Raw genomic sequence first — 18,555 nt, forward strand, 5'->3', positions numbered from 1 at the left:
CCCATGGACGCTCAGTTTGGGTTCCACCAGGGTCACCGAGCTCCTGACCTTATTAGAGTTTTGGTTCAGACATGGACAAAAGAGCTGAATGATCGGGATGAGAGTGACTGCCCTTGACATCAAGGCAGCATTTGACAGAGGATGGCATCAAGGGGTCCTAGCAAAACTGGAGTCACTGGGAATCAGGGGGAAAACTCTCTGCTAGTTGGAATCATACCTGGCACAAAGGAAGATGGCTGTGGTGGTTGGAGGTCAACCATCGCAGCTCCAGGACATCACTGAGGAGTTCCTCATGGTATTGTCCTAGGCCCAACCACCTTCAGCTGCTTCATCAAGGACCTCCCTTCCATCACAAGGTCAGAAGTGGGGATACTCGCAGATGATTGCACAATATTTAGCACCTCAGATAATGAAGCAGTCCATGTCCAAATGCAGCAGCACGGCAGCACAGTGGTTAGCATTGCTGCTTCACAGCGCCAGGATCCCAGGTTCGAATCCCGGCTTGGGTCACTGTCTTTGCGGAGTCTGCACATTCTCCCTGTGTCCCGGGTGCTCTGGTTCCCTCCCACAAGACGTGCTTGTTAGGTAATTTGGACATTGTGAATTCTCCCTCAGTGTACCTGAACAGCCGCCAGAATGTGGCAACTAGGGGCTTTTCACAGTAGCTTCATTGCAGTGTTAATGTGAACCGACTTGTGACAATAAAGATTATTAAAAAAAAGCAAGACCTGGACAATATCCAGGTTTGGGCTGACAAGTGGCAAGTTACATTCGCACCATACAACTGCCAGGCAGTGGCCATCTCCTTCAAGAGAGGATCTAACCACCGATGGTAATGACCTTCAATGTCATTACCATCGCTGAATCCCCCACAGTCAACATCCTGGAGGTTACCATTGATCAGAAACTGAACTGGACTAGCCATATTAATACCGTGGCTACGAGAGCAGGTCAAAGGCGAGGATTCTATGGTGAGTAATTCACCTTCTAGCCTAGAGCCGCCGCCGCCGCCGCCGCCCCCGCCGCCGCCCCCCCCCCCCCCCCCCCAAAAGCCTGTCCACCATCTACAAGATACATGTCAGGAATACAATGGAGTACTCTCTACTTGCCTGGATGAGTGCAGCTCCAACAAGAGTCAAGAAGCTCGACATCTGTGTGGAACGGTGGTGCAGTGGTTAGCACTGCTGCTTCACGGCACTGATGACCCGGGTTTGATCCCGGCCTGGGTCACTATCCGTGTGGAGTTTGCACATTCTCCCCGTGTCTGCGTGGGTTTCGCCCCCACAACCTAAAGATGTGCAGGGTAGGTTGTTTGGCCACACTAAATTGCCCTTAATTGGAAAAAATTAATTGGATACTCTAAATTTGTATTGAAAAGAAAATGAAGCTCGACATCGCCCAGGACAAGCAGACTGCTTGATTGCTCCCCCTTCCACAAACTTTTAACCCCTCCAGCACCAAGCAATAGTGGCAGCCATGTGTACCATCTACAAGTTACACTGCAGGAACTCGCCAAGCTTTCTTAGGCAACATCTTCCAAACCCACGACCACTACCATCGAGAGGAACAAGAGCAGCAGATACCTGGGAGCCCCACCACCTGGAAGTTCCCCTCCAAGTCATTCACCACTCTGACTTGGTAATATACCGCCATTCCTTCACTGTTGCAGGATCAAAATGCCAGAACTCCCTCCATAACAGCACTGTGGATGTACCTACACGTCAGGGACTGCAGTGGTTCAAGAAGGCAGCTCACCACCACCTTCTGAAGGGCAACTAGGGGTGGGCAGTAAATGCTGGCCTGATCAGCGATGCCCACATCCTGTAACTGAATTTTTAAAAAAATAGACCCTTTTGAGGTTAAGACAAAAATCAAGCAATGATATATCATCACTCCAACTCTTTTCTCCATCTTCCTAGCTCCCATGCTCTGTCTGACTAGAAACAAGCTTCCTGCTAGAGCAGTTTATTTATTGACCGGATGATAAACTGTTTAATCTCAGACAACTCCAATCAAAAACAAAGACCACCCTGACCTCCAATACGCTGATGATGCTGCAGTAAGTGCTGTTGGAAATGGATCTCCAGATAATCATCGACGTATACAAGTAGATGAGTCTTACACTCAACATTTAGAAGACAGAGTCCTCCATCAGCAAGCTCCAGTGGGTAGACCGTTGAGGAAAGGGGGAACCCACTCCACAGCCCAAAATCCTTTGATAAAGTATGGAAGGGAGGATGGTGTTAAACCTGACAGCTAGTTGGTGAAGGAGGAGGCCAGAAGTCAATATTTACTCAGTTTGAAACTTATTCATAAAGTGAAACATTACAGAGATTTAGCTCCTAACTTTACAACTCATTTCCAGTGTCAATGAGTTCCTCTTTATATGTGCTCCATTATTTAACAAATGCCCTCCACCAATATATCCTTAACTTTAATTTATACAATTAATAGATGGGTGGGGGGGAATTTTGCCCCAAATACTCAACCACTTGTGGACAAGTAGAATCCATGCCGTCGAAAGTCAAAACCCCTCAAAAAGAGAGAGAGATTGGTGGGAGATGGGAAGAGTGCGAGAGGAAAAGCAAGTCTTAAAATACAAACTTTCACAGGTACTGAATAACTTACAGTCTCAAACTTCTTGATGTAGTTGTATGTCAAGATGTCAACCTCTTGCAGATCCCACTCTTGATCCAATGGTTCCCCAACTAGAGTCTTCCAAAATGTTGGGAGGAGATCAAGAGGGAGTGGAACATCTGCTCGGATAGCAATTCCAAGTAACTGCCCAAAGAAATGTAGCAGCTGTTCCTCTGTATATGTTATTGGACCAGGAGTCAGAATGTGCTTGCCCTAAAAAGATGTTTAACCAGAATTAAGATAGATGTACAATGCAATTAGTCTGAAAATCTAAGACAATACTACACAAAGAATAGACATTTTGCCTCAAATTATTTAAAATCCATTTTTAAACGGAATTCGGTACATCAGTATGGGCAGTGCGGTGGCACAGTGGTTAGCACTGTTGCCTCTCAGTTCCAGTGACCCGGGTTCAATCCAGTCTTGGGTGACTGCCTGTGTGATGTTTGCACTTTCTCCCGGTGTCTGCGTGGGTTTCCTCCGGATGCTCCCACAGTCCAACACTGCTGGTAGCTACAAATCTTGGCATGGTATAGATTTGCGACAACCAGGTACCTTATAGTCTTTTGACGTAATGACCATATGTTCAGATGGACCTTACATAGAAGAAGATAGGAGCAGGAGACGACCATTCAGCCCTTCGAGCCTGCTCCGCCATTCGTCACGATCATAGCTAATCGTCCAATTCAATAGCTTAATCCTGCTTTCCCCCCATAACACTTGAACCCATTTGGCCATTTAGATTCCATCAGTACTCATTTCTGTTCTTGCCTTCTGTCTATTTCTCATCAAGAGATAGTGGGTAGTGATCAGGAGCGGGCAAAGTGGTTTCCTCCCATTCCCTTTCTCCTCCGTAACACAATGGCACTGAGTCTAATTGAAGTATTTCAATCATTGCCCAAGCTGAAATTGATGAACATAACAGAATTCATAGAATTGTTACAGGAATCTCTCTCGCGTTCCCACAACACGTGACATCAGTGCAAGGGGCACGTGACCTGCTCTCTGCCACGCAGTAATACTCCAGCGATTAAAAATAAAGCTGCTCCTGGGTCAGCACACTAACGTCAGGTGGAGGCATTCTGCCCTGCAGGGCTCCGGGCCTGCGCACTACTGAGAGGGCAAGCATGCGCAGAATGACCAGCATTCTGAAAGCCGGTTGCAGCCGGCCTTTTTAAAAGCCGGTCGTGCAGTTGCATACTTACCCCGCGATCGGGAACGTAAGGCCCCGCGAAGTTCCTGACACCTGCCCGCAAACCTGGGTTTGAAAACGACTGCTCTAAAGAGTAGGCCTAAACTGTTCAATCTCTTTTTGCATGACCAACCCCTCATCTCTGGAACCAACCTAGTGAACCTCCTCTGAAGTGCCTCCAACTGTAACAATTCTATGAATTCTATGTCATGTTCATCAATTTCAGCTTGGGCAATGAATGAAAAAATGAAAATCGCTTATTGTCACGAGTAGGCTTCAATGAAGTTACTGTGAAAAACCCCAGTCGCCACATTCCGGCGCCTGTCCGGGGAGGCTGGTACGGGAATTGAACCGTGCTGCTGGCCTGCTTGGTCTGCTTTAAAAGCCAGCGATTTAGCCCAGTGAGCTAAACCAGCCCCCTGATTAATTATAATTTGATTGAAATGCTTCAATTAGACTCAGTGCCATTGTGTTACGGAGGAGAAAGGGAATGGGAGGAAATCACTTTGCCCGCTCCTGATCACTACCCACTATCTCTTGATGAGAAATGGACAGAAGGCAAGAACAGAAATGAGTACTGATGGAATCTAAATGACCAAATGGGTTCAAGGGTTATGGGGGGAAAGCAGGATTAAGCTATTGAATTGGACGATTAGCTATGATCGTGACGAATGGCGGAGCAGGCTCAAAGGGCTGAATGGTCTTCTCCTGCTCCTATCCTCTATGTAAGGTCCATCTGAACATATGGTCATTACGTCAAAAGACTATAAGGTACCTGGTTGTCGCAAATCTATACCATGCCAAGATTTAAAAAAATTATATACATCATCTAATTTTCTGGGATGAATGCTTTCTACTGCAATAGCTTAGAAAATGATCAGTCTGTAAACTGGAACATCGATAAATCTAACAATTCCATCAAATTCATTTCCCCTACCGCACCTCCCACATTATCATCCCTTTCCTGGGAATGGCCTAAGACCACTAATGGTATTTCAACAATAACTGTATTCAGTGGTCAAATTTAAACAGGTAAGTATTCAACTGACAAAATCTGGAAGTTCTTTGAAAATTCCAAAACATCCTTAAAATATATAATATAAACAAAAATTGTAGTTGTTTCAAATCAGCTAAATGTATGACCGAATGTTAACGGAGACTTCATACTATAACTCTGGTCAATCCATGTTAGATAGAACCCGTTGATTTGATGTAAACACTAGCAATCTATTCAGAAAAGGTGAATACTTCAAATTTTCATTTGATGTGTGAAACAAAAAGAAAAAGCTGAGTGTTGGCAATTGAGACTTAACCCAGAAAATCCCAGTAATACACAATAGCTCAGTCAGCTTCCGAGAGAGAGAAGGGGAGAGAGGGAGAGGGAGCAGGGAGAGAGAGAGAAAACTTTTTCAGATGGGGCCCTTCGTTAGAACAGCTGTACCCTTTCTAATGATGGGACAGCTACTGAGTATTTTAAGCAATTTGTTGTATGGCTGATGTGTGTTTGGAATCTTCATATCTGGGTTCACAGGATGAAGAATAATTACAAACTCTCAGCCACCATCTGGATTTCCTCCGAAGCTAACTCATCTCTCTCCCTCCATGCAGCATCCTCATTATTGCTGATAGTGGCTCCCCACATATGTATGTCTCTGCCATGACATTACAGTAAGGCAAGTAGAATAGGAAGACCCGAAGAACTATCTCAGCTGATACAAGAGCCGAATCCACATCATGCTCTAACCAACTGAGTTAACCTGCCCTCTCTAACATCTCATTGACTATTTGCAGCAATAATTACCTTGTTTCTGTTGGCTGCCGAACTCGGGCAAGGTACAAGAAGAGAAAGTGCTGAACTCTGCAACTCTTTACACACTTGCCACAGAAAGTGTCGGAACGATCCACCTAGAATCCAAACAACAGACATTGTGACACGAGAACCAAAGTCATCTTTGAGGGGGGGGGGGGGGGCTTTGGCACAACGACACAAGCACGTGTATGATTTCATCAGAAATACAACACCTTAGAGAATGCAGAACCAAACTGTTGCACTGAGATTTCAATTCAAGAGCTGAACTCTTGGGAGTGGAAGCTAACCCCAAATCTTTCAAATTCAGGAAATGAGAGCGCTTTCAAGTGAACCAAGCTGACAATAAAGGGGGAAGAGGTCTGGAGTTGTTCCTGTCCCCTGGGATACTTTGGAGTTAACTCGGATCTCAGAAGGAAAAAGAAAGCAAAAATTATAAAAAAAGTAACACACATTGAACCAAAACAATTACATTTGATTTTTAAATGCAATACCCGTTGCTTTTTCAGCCGAGATTTAGATACATTAATGTATATTTACACTCCGCAGCATTATAGTGGCTAGTACAATATGTTCTTTGGATTATGAAGGCAAGTATCAGTGGGCTCTTTCACAGGGAGACAGCAAATCAAGTATTGTTAGGTAAGGCACAGTTGCACAAAAAAAATTGGCAATATTTGTCTGTGTGGTAAAATGTTTTTTAAAAAGATCACTTGCATCAGTTGCAATTGCGAGTAGTGAAGGTATGCTCTTTACACCCTAGGTTGTCGGTACATACTTCTATTGACCGTGCATGTTTCCCTTGATAACCAAGTACCACCTAATCTATCCCAAAGCAGTAGAAGCTAGGAGATACCAGGTTTGATTTCGGTTTTGTTGTGAATTAACTTGATCTGAACCAGACAAGCAACTGGGTTATGCAACTGATCTCCAGGGAGGGGAAATATAAGCCAGGTTTCCCACTACTGACCACTATTTAGTGACTACTGCTGGAAGGTATTCATGGCTGGACGCAAGGTGACCATAATTGCCTTGGCTGTGATGCTTGGCAATGTAAAATATTTTGTCAACATTCCCTGTCTCGAAAGGGCGGCACAGTGGTTAGCACTGCTGCCTCACAGTGCCGAGGACCCTGGTTCAGTCCCGGCCCCGGGTAATTGTCCGTGTGGAGTCTTCACATTCTCCCAGAGTCTGCGTGGGTCTCACCCCCACAACCAAAGATGAGCATGGTTTGGCGTGGTTTGGTCACACTAAATTGACCCTTAATCTGGAAAAAGTAAAAATAAACATACCCTGTCTCGAGCTCACATGTAAAAACATCACTTGAGGATGGATGAGAAATCTGCTTGTGAACCTGCACTCCAGCGGGTGTCTACACCTTCAGAGGGGAGGAGATTAACAGCCAAGAGAAAGAGAAGGGGAGTGTAGTAGAAGCGGCAGAAGAGAGCAGGAAGTTTGGAAAACAAGGTTTTTTACTAATATGTATCACAGCTGCTGCAATTCTCACTTTAGTAACAAAATGCTAAGCCTGTATCTTACTTGTCCCATGTACTTCTTCACCAGTGAAACGAATATTAAATGCGTAGGTTGGGTCCCCACCACTTGCCAACTTAACACAGAGTTGGGAGGAAGGCACTAATGCCAGTTGTCGAGCCGCCTGGCAGAAGTAGGTGTTCTCTGATGAACGTATTTCGCCTGCGATCATTTAAAGAAAGGTAAACAGTGACCTTGCCAGCGAATTGAAATGGAACAGAAACTAATATTTCCAATGGCATTGCTCAGACTACATGACCAGAAAATCTATACTTTTAGTTACAGTAATAGTCTCAGTTTGCTTCTAGTGTTGTCTATATCTCTAGCACGCTTGAATGCATTTATGATTCTTGAAACATATAATTTGAGTCTGTGCTTAGAAATCAGAAAGTACTAAATAGTTGAATTAAAAGTTAGTTACGTTTATATTTTGGTTTTAGGAAGCAGAGATGCCTCAGGTTTACTGGCTGTGGTTGTTGCAAATGCTACACTTACTCATCCAAGAATCCCTGAATTATTTGCTAAACTGTAATGAAATGCCGAGTCACCAGCGATTGTTTAAAAGAAGCAAAATGTTACTCAAAAATTAAGATAAACACAAATAAAATTGAAATTTAAAAATCTTAAAAATACTTACATAGGATTTTGGAGCAGGAGCAGGCTGTTCAGCCCTTCATGCCTAGTTTGCCACTCAGTAAGATCATGAATGATCTGGTTGTGGTCGCAACTCCGCACTCATCAGTCCCCCAGAACCCTCAACTCCCTATGTCCATCTAACTCTGCCTTCAATAAATTAAATGATTCGGGCTCTACTGCTTTCTGGGGAAGGGAATTTCACATACTAAAGGCCCTTTGACAGAAAATGTTTCTCGCTAAATTGCCCCTTAATTGGAAGAAAAGATTTGGGTACTCGAAATCTAAAATAAATCAAAATATAGATGCCGGTAACATGTTAAACTTGATGAATCTGGAAAAATGGTTAACAAAAGCCCTGATTTTCTAATTCTGGATTATGTCCAATATAAACCAATCTTCAATCATGAATAGAGTCCAACCTTCTCCAGATTTGAAGCACCCAGGTGGTTAACAGATGATCCAATGGAAAACTGACATGCTTTCAATTTCCAGTGTGAACTTTACGGTATGGAATGGAAAACTATGCATGAACCAAGACAATACTATGGAAAGAATAGTGCACAAACCAATCCCCAAATTTTATATTTTGAGAATAGCAAGCATGTTTTTTCAACTTCAACCTTTCCCCGCTTACCTCCCACTATTTCCAGAGGATCCAGAGTTATTTCAGGCGCAGCATGGTCTGCAGTCCGCTGTACGGTTGCATTCAAAACCCGGTTCATCACAGCTACTTTAGTGTCATAAAACACTAACCCTGAAGGTAAATAAATAATTTATGAACAGGGACAACTTCATCAGAATAGTCATTAATATATTTTGCAGTTTACTTGGAACTCTGGTTCTCTAACTTGTGAAAAATTTGCAAATAGAAACGTTAACTGGGCAAGGCTGAACTGTAGCACAGACAAGCCAGACGAGAAACATTAAATATTTATATTCAATTTAGTGTCAGAAGACGGGAGACTAATTTGAATACAACCCAAGTTCAAGTGTAGCGATCACAAGACAAGTCAGCATGCAAACTTTCTGTTGCCCGCTCATTTCCATGATTGTGGTGTGCAGTCCAGTGATGCTTCGTGGTGGCATGCCACAGCAGGGGATTCAAGTTCATGAGAGGCTCACACCACTTAAAACCCAAATGGACCTCTTAGGCGTGTTCTGGTTGCAACAAGTGCTGGAACTCACACTGGGCAACATTGAAAGACATTCAGAAAGGACATGAAATGGTGCAACGGGCAAGAGAGCGTGCCTGCAGGTTTTTTGGTGCCATGCTGGATGTCACTGGTGCGGGTGGTGGACTGAAGGGAGAAGTTCTTTTTCCTCTAGACAACTGTGCAGAAGGCAGGGGAGGTAGGAGGCCATGCTGGTCACTGGCAACTTCTTATCCAGTGCCGAGGGCCTGGATACAATTCGATAAGAAGTTTCATTACCTTACATGAGTGACCAACGTAAGAATGCATTCGCACATGCCAAATCCTACCAAATGACAGGGAGCCTCACACATTTAGGTAAAGGTAAAAGTGTTTGCTGAAGACCCATGTGGGCAAAGCTTCCTGCTCAGAGTCCTCCTAACCCGTCTGCAAGCAGCTTGTCTGCTGTCCCTGTTGCCATCTCCCTCTGATGCTGCAACTCAGCGGAAAGTACACCTATGGTTCCCATCACTCAGAGAAAGCGGTGTATACAGAGGCATTTCATAAGCACCCAACCCCCACAGAATGTTCAGCACCACTCCTAGCTGACATAACAAAGTTTTCAGAACTTCTCCAGTAACTCAGTGCTTCCATTAACTCTATAACAGCAAGTAGACAGACAAAATGAAGTCATTTGCAAGTTGTATGGTGATGCCTTTACATAGAGCTGATGGAGGAAGTTCGGGGAGGAAAGAGGGTCGAGCATTCCTCACCTGTGTGCACTTACGTGAGGATTACAAGGTCAAAAGTGGCAGGCATCTAATGAATATTGGTTGCTGACTGACAGCATTCTGCCCTCTCTACATACTTCTAGCACATGCACAGTATGCCCATGCTATTTCCATCTAACGTGGTGATTATCGTATAGCATACCTATGAGTGGTTGGGAGAGGCTACCGCACTTCACTGGCATTATGAAGAAATCTTTCAGCCATTGAAACAAACTAAATTCCATTAGCATCTATTCTTAGAAATAGACTTGAAAACGCAAAAGCTGTCAACAATTAATTGACTTTTGGATGCAGGTGAACAAAGAAATTTGAGCAAGCTGAAGTTGCAATGTGCAGCATCATCCATGAGATGGGAGGCACGTTCAGTTCCATGGTCTGATGAGTTCTTAATCTCAATATTGCTCTATGGTGAGGTATCAAGTTTTATTACAGATGTAATCAAACTGTGATGATCATGTTGGATGCAAATTGCATCACATCTCCTCAACCATTCGAAAGTTTTAAAAAACATTTTCCAGTTTGCTTCACTCCATCCTGCCCACGTACTATTCCAGTTCACTGGTCACCTCCAAGACCTCAAATTAAGTTGCCAGTCTTCTTGTGAAATCCTAAAGGGTGGCAAAGTGGTTAGCACTGCTGCCTCACAGCACCAGGGACCTGGGTTTGATTTCAGCCTTGTGACTGTGTGGAGTTTGGATGTTCTCCCCATGCCTGCGTGGGTTTCCTTCGGGTGTTCCCACAGTCCAAAGATGTGCAGGTTAGGTGGATTGGATATGTTAAATTTCCCCTTGGTGTCCAGGGATGTACAGTTTAGGCAGGGTTATGGAATAGGGAGGGGGAGTAGACCCAAGTAGGGTGCTCTTTTGGAGGATCGGTGCAGACTTGATGGGTCAAAGGCCTCCTTCTGCACTTGAATATAATGGAAGCACACTGGTGAGATGGACCAGTGAACACGGGCTGTGTAGAGGAAGGAGAAGAAATCCAGGAAGTACAGGACAATTCATCCAAATCCTCTTCTCATCTGGTGTCTACATTAGTTAGCATTGAGAATAAAGAATCCTGCCCAACATTCTTCTCTCCAGGGAACAATAGAAATGAGCAATTCACCCGCTCAAGACTTACATGATTCAATTGGACCATGGCTAGATCTGTATTTCTAATCCATTTACCTTTGTTTCATGTCTCTTGATTGCCTTACCTAACAAAAATGTGACAATCTCAGCCAATAAGATTTCAATCCACCTAGTATCCACAACCTTTTGGGGGAGTGAGTTCCACATTTCCACTAGCCTGTATGTAGAAAAAGTGTGTCCTGATTTCATTCCTAAATGGCCTAGTTTTAATTTAAGGCCTTTTGATCTGAATTCCCCAGCAGATGATACTTTCTTTGTACCTAGCCTATCAAATCTTTGTTGATTTTAAACACCTCAATTAGAATGCAACAATCTAAAGTCATAAAAGGCAAATTTATGCAAACTGCCCACTTTAAACCTTAATATCATTGGGTGATTCTGAGTTACTCCCCAAGGTCAATGCATCTTTCCTAAGGTTCAGTACTCCAGATGTCTCCTGACCAAGTCTCTTGTACAGCTGAAGCACCCTCGTTTTTGAAGTCCAGTCTTTCACAGATAAAAGCCAGTATTCCATTTGCCTTCATGAATATATTTTGTACCTGTGAACTACCCTTTTAGCGATTGGGCATACATATTCCAAAATCCCTTGGCTGCTCCACACCTCCTAGTCCTTCACCATTAAGAACATATTCCGATTTGTCATCAAATTATGACATTCAGAATTTTCCAATCCAAAAAAGCTTAACTCATGAATTGAGAGAATTTTTGAGACTGCTTCATGCAGCTTCACTTTCCTCACCTACTACTTTTAATACTCGGTTATTCCTGGGGGGGGGGGGGGGGGGGGGGGGGGGGGGGGGGGGGCAAACAAAATTATAAAAACGTAAAAAATGATTTTGTAAAATCTTTCATGAAGTTAGTACAGAAAATGGAACACTGCGCAAATACTCCATTTCCTTAATTCCAAGCCATCCTGAAGTATGAATGCACATTATGATAAAATTAGTGCTGACAAAATTGAGTGTTCCAATGAGGAGGTGTCTGACATCTGACCTTTAGATTCTCGTAACAATGATGCAATGCTGTCCATGTACGTGTGCGTCTGTCTGAGCTCCACCAGAGGAAGGAAGAATGTCTCCAAGGTGTTGTTTAAGGACTGAAGTAGAGCAAAACGAAGTCGAATGCTTTCAATTGGAACATCTAGGAATAGTATGTCAAAATTAATAGCGCGCAATATACAGGGCAAAGGGTAAACACATCTCACACACATTTCATGGCTATGAATCCCCTTTGTGATTTAAAAATGAGCATTGGTCATTTGTATGCCCTCAGAAGGTCTCAAACAGTTTTGCTCCAACAAATGACTTTTTAACTGGAATGACTGCTACGGTGGTAAGTTTGACAGCTGTTTGTTACCCTGTTTAAGAGCACATTTTCTGACCAAAGGTTCAAATTTCAAACTTGCAGACCGGGAGGGGGTGAAGACATGAAAGGATTTAATAATGAGAATGCTAAATTTGATATATTGCGGGACCCCAAGTTTGGCCAGCGATGATAGGGATCATGGGTGAGTATGACACGATTCAGAATATGGGCAACAGCGTTTAATATAATCTTAAATTTATGGTGGATGACAGCCAGAGGTGGGTGATGGTATGGAGGTCAACTAGTTGCTCTTTTAAATGGAGAGCACAGTAAGAAGTCTTACAACACCAGGTTAAAGTCCAACAGGTTTGTTTCGAATCACTACTTTTGGAGCACTGCTCCTTCCTCAGGGAGAGGGCATGGAGCTGGAACATCAGATCAGCACTGGGTAAAATAGGATGCCAAAGTGGCAAATAGTCTGGTTCAATCTGGGACCGTGGCTGAAGAAGCGAATTGAATACTATAAGTGGCAAGGATATGCAGTTTGTGGGAGGGGACAAAAATGATAGATTTGGTCTTCTCAATATTCAGACGGAGGAAATTTTGGTTTGTTTGGTTTTCAGACAGTGGAGAGTTGAGAGAAATGGAAGAGAAATATCCATGTGACAACTAATCCCATGGCTGATTCTTCCAATCCCTAACTCGGAAATGTTGAGGCCTGTTATAGAACTTCCAATTTACCACGCAAGACACAGATAATCTGAGGAGGGTAAAAGGGATTGGGAAAAAAAGACCCTTTTGTTCCTTCTTTTTAGGGCTTCTATCTCAAACAATATTGTTCAGCTGATCCATGACAGTATTTACAACTGCTGTTCAGGGATCACCAGAGTGCATGATAGCAGCTCAAACTAAGTCATCCATTGTTTTTCCCTGCTTTTTAGTCTAGCAAAGCGCTTCCTTTTCCTCACTTTGAATCTCTGCATTTTCCACTGTCCGCTTTAAGAAAATATTAACAATGAAATTTCAAACTTGTGGCACAAAGTGGCGAGACAGTATTTTTCAGGTGTGTTATAACTGACAAAAGCTCATTAAAGGAAGAAGGTACTGAAGGCACTGTTGCTAAGTTTGCGGATGATACAAAGATCTGCAGAGGGACAGGTAGTATTAAGGAAGTAAGGCAGCTGCAGAAGGACTTGGACAAGCTAGGAGAGTGGGCAATGACGTGGAAAATGATATACAATGTGGAAAAGTGAGAGGTTATGCACTTTGGAAGGAGGAATTTAGGTATAGACTATTTTCTAAATGGGGAAATGTTTAGGAAATCAGAAGCACAAAGGGACTTGGGAGTCCGTGCTCACGATTCTCTGTTAATGTGCAGGTTCAGTCAGCAGTTAAGAAGGCAAATGCAATGTTAGCATTCATTTCAAGAGGGCGAGAATATAAGACCAGGGATGTACTTCTGAGGCTGTATAAGGCTCTGGTCAGACCCCATTTGGAGTATTGTGAGCAGTTGTGGGGCCCGTATCTAAGGAAGGATGTGCTGGCCTTGGAAAGGGTCCAGAGGAGGTGTACAAGAATGATCCCTGGAATGAAAAGTTTGTCATATGAGGAACGTTTGAGGACTCTGGGTCTCAACTTGTTGGAGTTAAGAAGGATGAGAGGGGATCTTATTGAAACTTACAAGATACTGCGAGGCCTGGAAAGAGTGGACGTGGAGAGGATGTTTGCACTTGTAGGAAAAACTAGAACCAGAGGAGACCATCTCAGACTAAAGGGACAATCCTTTAAAAAAAGTGATGAGGAGGAATTTCTTCAGCCAGAGGGTGGTGAACCTGTGGAACTCTTTGCCGCAGAAGACTGTGGAGGCCAAATTACTGAGTGTCTTTAAGACAAAGATAGATAGGTTCTTGATTAATAAGGGGATCAGGGGTTAAAGGGAGAAGGCAGGAGAATGGGGATGTGAAAATATCAGCCATGATTGAATGGCAGAGCAGACTCGATGGTCCGAGTGGTCTAATTCTGCTGCTATGTCTTATGGTCTTATAAAAGGCAATATATTTGCCAGAGACCTCCCCCACCCAGGCGTTGCCCTATTCCGGACCCTTCCATCAGGCAGAAGATACAGAAGTCTGAAGATCTGCACATCCAGACAGAGGAACAGCTTCTTCCCCACAGTTACTAGACTCCTCAACGACTCTCGCTCAGACTGATCGATTCCTTGTAAGACACCAGTAACGACGCCCTATGCTGCTCTTGCTCATGTATTTGCTTTGTTTGGTCCGGTTCCGCACTCTAACCAATCACTATCTGTCGATGTACCATTTGCCAATGTACTCTGTCGATTATTTTTTTTTGTCTACTATGTATGTACTGTGTACGTTCCCTTGGCCGCAGAAAAATACTTTCAATGTACTTCAGTATGTGGCAATAAATAAATCAATTAATCAAAGTGTAATGAAGGCCTATGGGAGTAGTGTGCAATACTACAAATGTAGCACTGAAACTATTTGTACAAGGCTTACTCAATAAACAGGCGATCCTTGGGTCAGGCAAATCTACATGGTCAAGGTAAACCTCATGAGGATGGAGTCGACCTGGAGTAATGGCAAGATGGCGGCAGAGACGGTTGGCATACTGTACAAGCGCAACATCCATCTCGAGAGTCCATTTTTTGCAGGATCTCTGGGCGTGTCTGGTGTCAATGCAGGCACACCTGTAGTCGATAAACAAATTACATTTCGCAGCCAAGCACCATTGAGTATGATATATTAATAAGTTATCCACATAAATACATTGTACAAAGTAGTTAAGTGTCAATGACATGCATTCACTTTCAAAACAATTCTACAGTGGCTGAGTCCGCGCTGGATTTCAGATCTTGCCGATTATCAGAGAAAAAAAATCAGAACTTTAATTTAATTAATAGGAGACAAATGAAATCAAATGAAGTTTATTCTTATTGAAGTTCGAAAAAATACATAATAGTGAAGGAATAATGCTTGAAAAAAATTAAATAGTAAGATAAGTAAGGCAGACTCTCAGGCTGTGCTGCTATAAAGTGTTTCCATAAATATCTTCCTATTTGTTTATGTGTATGGATGTCTTTAACAAAAGTGACATCATCAAGAGTGTGGGTTTTCTGTATACCCAGGAGGAGATTGTGTACAGTTGTGTTTAGTTGCTGCTGGAGTTTGAAGCCAAACTGTATTATTACTTCCCACATTTTTTGAAGTAAAGATGTTATAACTTTTACAACGCATTCAACTACCTTTCTTGTGGTCAAGTTACCACAGGTGAGGTTAAGGGTCACCCAGACCACCTGGAATGTAGAAAGAGCAGTGCGCGAAGCTGATAACCAGTCCACTGTGCCATTGCAACACCTAACCAAACTGTCCCAGTAAGTTATTTTATTCATTTAACAATTAAAATTGATGTAAGGCAGCTTATAACAGCATTTGGCTTTTAGACCAGCCACATTTGAGACACTATACCTGCACTCCACTAACCTTTCAAAGTGGAGGTCATAGCCACAGGAAAGAATTGCTCGCCAAACACTGCGGATGTCCTGCTTTGACCGGTCTACAACAAATTTCTGGAAACCGTCCAATGTTAAATACTTCTCTTCTGGTACTATTGGAGATTGGAAGATTCATAGCATTAGTGAAGGAAACTTTCAATGTTCCATATGTTGTTCCGGCTCTAATAGTCAAGCCAGTTGTAACATTACTTTCCATGCTAGAATCTAGGTAATTATTTCAACTCAAAAAACTTTTGCAATCGTATTAACAATTGTAGCAGGATGACCGGTGTAATATAGGAAAGGAGATTGCATTAGTAGTTCACATGAATGATTAAGTTTAGGAAAAATAGGGCAACATGGTGGCACAGTGGTTAGCATTGCTGCCTACTGCGCTGAGGACCCGGGTTCGAATCCTGGCCCTGGGTCACTGTCCATGTGGAGTTTGCACGTTCTCCCCGTGTCTGTGTGGGTTTCACCCCCACAACCCAAAGATGTGCAGGGTAGGTGGATTGGCCACACTATATTGCTCATTAATTGGAAAAAATAATTGAGTACTTTAAATTTAAAAAAAAAGTTTAGGAAAATAGATACAACTGGCTTAAGTCCTGTTTCACCAGAATCTTAACATTTTGGGAATGACAGCACGAAGCCTCACCCTATTATAGCATTAAAAAAAAAAGGATTGTTCTGACTACTATTTACATATTGGCCATGCCGACATATATGATAAAGATTTAATTGGTGGTGATCACACCAAAAAGGTGCAAATTCCAGATCATTAATTAAATGGCAGAAGTTGCATGCTTGATGATGATAAAGTCTCATTTTAGAGTTACATTGTCAGAATAACTTCTGAGCAGTGGCTAGTGTTACTGATGAGTACTGATTAGCACAATCAAGATCAGCATCATCCAGAGTAAAGACAAAAATGGACATGTTGTATTATCTGTTGAGAACGGAATGCTTTTTGACAAAACCAATTTGACCATTAACAAATTAGATGAATAAAATTATCGGTATATGGACACTATTGCACCAAATTCATGAATCACAAAGTAAGATTATTTATTGGCTTTGTAAAGAGCAATTACATTGGCCAGTGTGTGGATACATTACCTTAAGTCCACAGAGGGCATTGCACTTTTAATTAAGGTCACAATGGCAATGATTCGCTTGAAAATAACCAGTTAAATAGTTATTGCATTGGTAGCTCTTCAGTGAACATTACAATAAATATAGAAAATGAAACAGGCCTACCTTCTTGTTTCTTTGCTGGTGACTTCTCTGGGTCCTTGTCATCAGGTTTGGAGCTCTTTTCAGGTGACTTTGCTTTCACAATTGGTTTCTTTTCACTCAGTGCAGTTCTGCTCCAAAAGAAGTTAAGTATCAAATGGGTTTATTTTGTTGTATTTTAAATTATTTACCCGATCTCCAGAATATAACAGATGTCATCAACTTTGGATGGTTCAGATTGTGCTATTAAACCATAAAGACCAGCAAAAAGCTTCCGTTATCATCTCCAGCAAGGAGAGGCGGCTAATCTGAATTCAGAACATTTATGGTGCTCCCAAGAGTTTAAAAAATAAATCTGTCGAGCACTGGCTATTATTCCGCAATCTAACTGGTTAATGAGACGGCACACTGGTTAGCATTGCTGCCTCACGGCGCCAGGGACTCGGGTTCAATTCCAACCATGAGTCTGTGTGAAATTTGCACATTCTCCCCGTGTCTGCGTGCATTCCCTCCAGGTGCTCCCGGTTTCTCACACACTCCAAAGATGATGTGGAGATGCCGGTGTTGGACTGGGGTGAGCACAGTAAGAAGTCTTAGAACACCATGTTAAAGTCCAACAGGTTTGTTTCAAACACGAGCTTTCGGAGCACTGCTCCTTCCTCAGGTGAATGGACAGCTATGTTCCAGAAACATTTATATAGACAAAGTCAGAGATGCCAGACAATGCTTGGAATGCAAGCATTTGCGGGTAATCAAATCATTACAGATCCAGAGATAGGGGGTGATCCCAGGTTAAAGAGGTGTGAATTGTCTCAAGCCAGGACAGTTGGTGGGATTTTGCAAGTCCAGGCCAGATGGTGGTGGGTGAATGTAATGCGACATGAATCCAAGATCCCGGTTGAGGCCGCACTCATGCGTGCGGAACTTAGCTATAAGTCTTTGCTCGGCAATTCTGCATTGTCACGTGTCCTGAAGACCACCTTGGAGAACGGGACACAACTGAAAGAGTACCCTTCGTCGTCCACTACTTTCCTGGGGCGGAGAAACTACAACATCTTCTTCGCAGCCTTCAACACATCATCAATGAAGATGAACATTTTGCCACGGTCATCCCCACACCCCCACTACTTGCCTTCAAAAAACCGCGCAACCTCAAACAAATCATTGTTTGCAGCAAATTACCCAGCCTTCAGAACAGCGACCACGATACCACACAACCCTGCCAGGGCAATCTCTGCAAGACATGCCAGATCATCGACATGGATACCACCATTACACGTGGAAACACCACCCACCAGGTACGAGGCACCTACTCGTGCGACTCGACCAATGTAGTCTACCTCATACGCTGCAGGAAAGGATGTCCCGAGGCGTGGTACACTGGCGAGACCATGCAGACACTGCGACAACGAATGAGCGGGAATCGTGCAACAATCACCAGGCAGGAATGTTTCCTTCCAGTCGGGGAACACTTCAGCAGTCAAGGGCATTCAGCCTCTGATCTCCGCGGAGGTAAGCGTTCTCTAAGGTGGTCTTCAGGACACGCGACAATGCAGAATTGCCGAGCAAAGACTTATAGCTAAGTTCCGCACGCATGAGTGCGGCCTCAACCGGGATCTTGGATTCATGCCGCATTAC

The 18,555-nt window shown here is 43.3% G+C and overlaps 1 protein-coding gene across 1 annotated transcript in view; it reads right to left on the minus strand.

Moving 5' to 3' along the window:
- The window catches only part of LOC119951523 (probable E3 ubiquitin-protein ligase HECTD4), a 415,771-nt gene that overhangs the window by 30,596 nt on the left and 366,620 nt on the right, over window positions 1-18,555 (minus strand). The window contains 8 exon segments of the mRNA XM_038774748.1: window positions 2,629-2,850; window positions 5,631-5,734; window positions 7,176-7,331; window positions 8,440-8,559; window positions 11,853-11,999; window positions 14,687-14,877; window positions 15,671-15,794; window positions 16,942-17,048. Coding sequence (XP_038630676.1) covers window positions 2,629-2,850; window positions 5,631-5,734; window positions 7,176-7,331; window positions 8,440-8,559; window positions 11,853-11,999; window positions 14,687-14,877; window positions 15,671-15,794; window positions 16,942-17,048 — 1,171 coding nt within the window.

This window comes from Scyliorhinus canicula, chromosome 1, assembly GCF_902713615.1.
Source record: "Scyliorhinus canicula chromosome 1, sScyCan1.1, whole genome shotgun sequence".
Taxonomy (NCBI): Eukaryota; Metazoa; Chordata; class Chondrichthyes; order Carcharhiniformes; family Scyliorhinidae; genus Scyliorhinus; species Scyliorhinus canicula.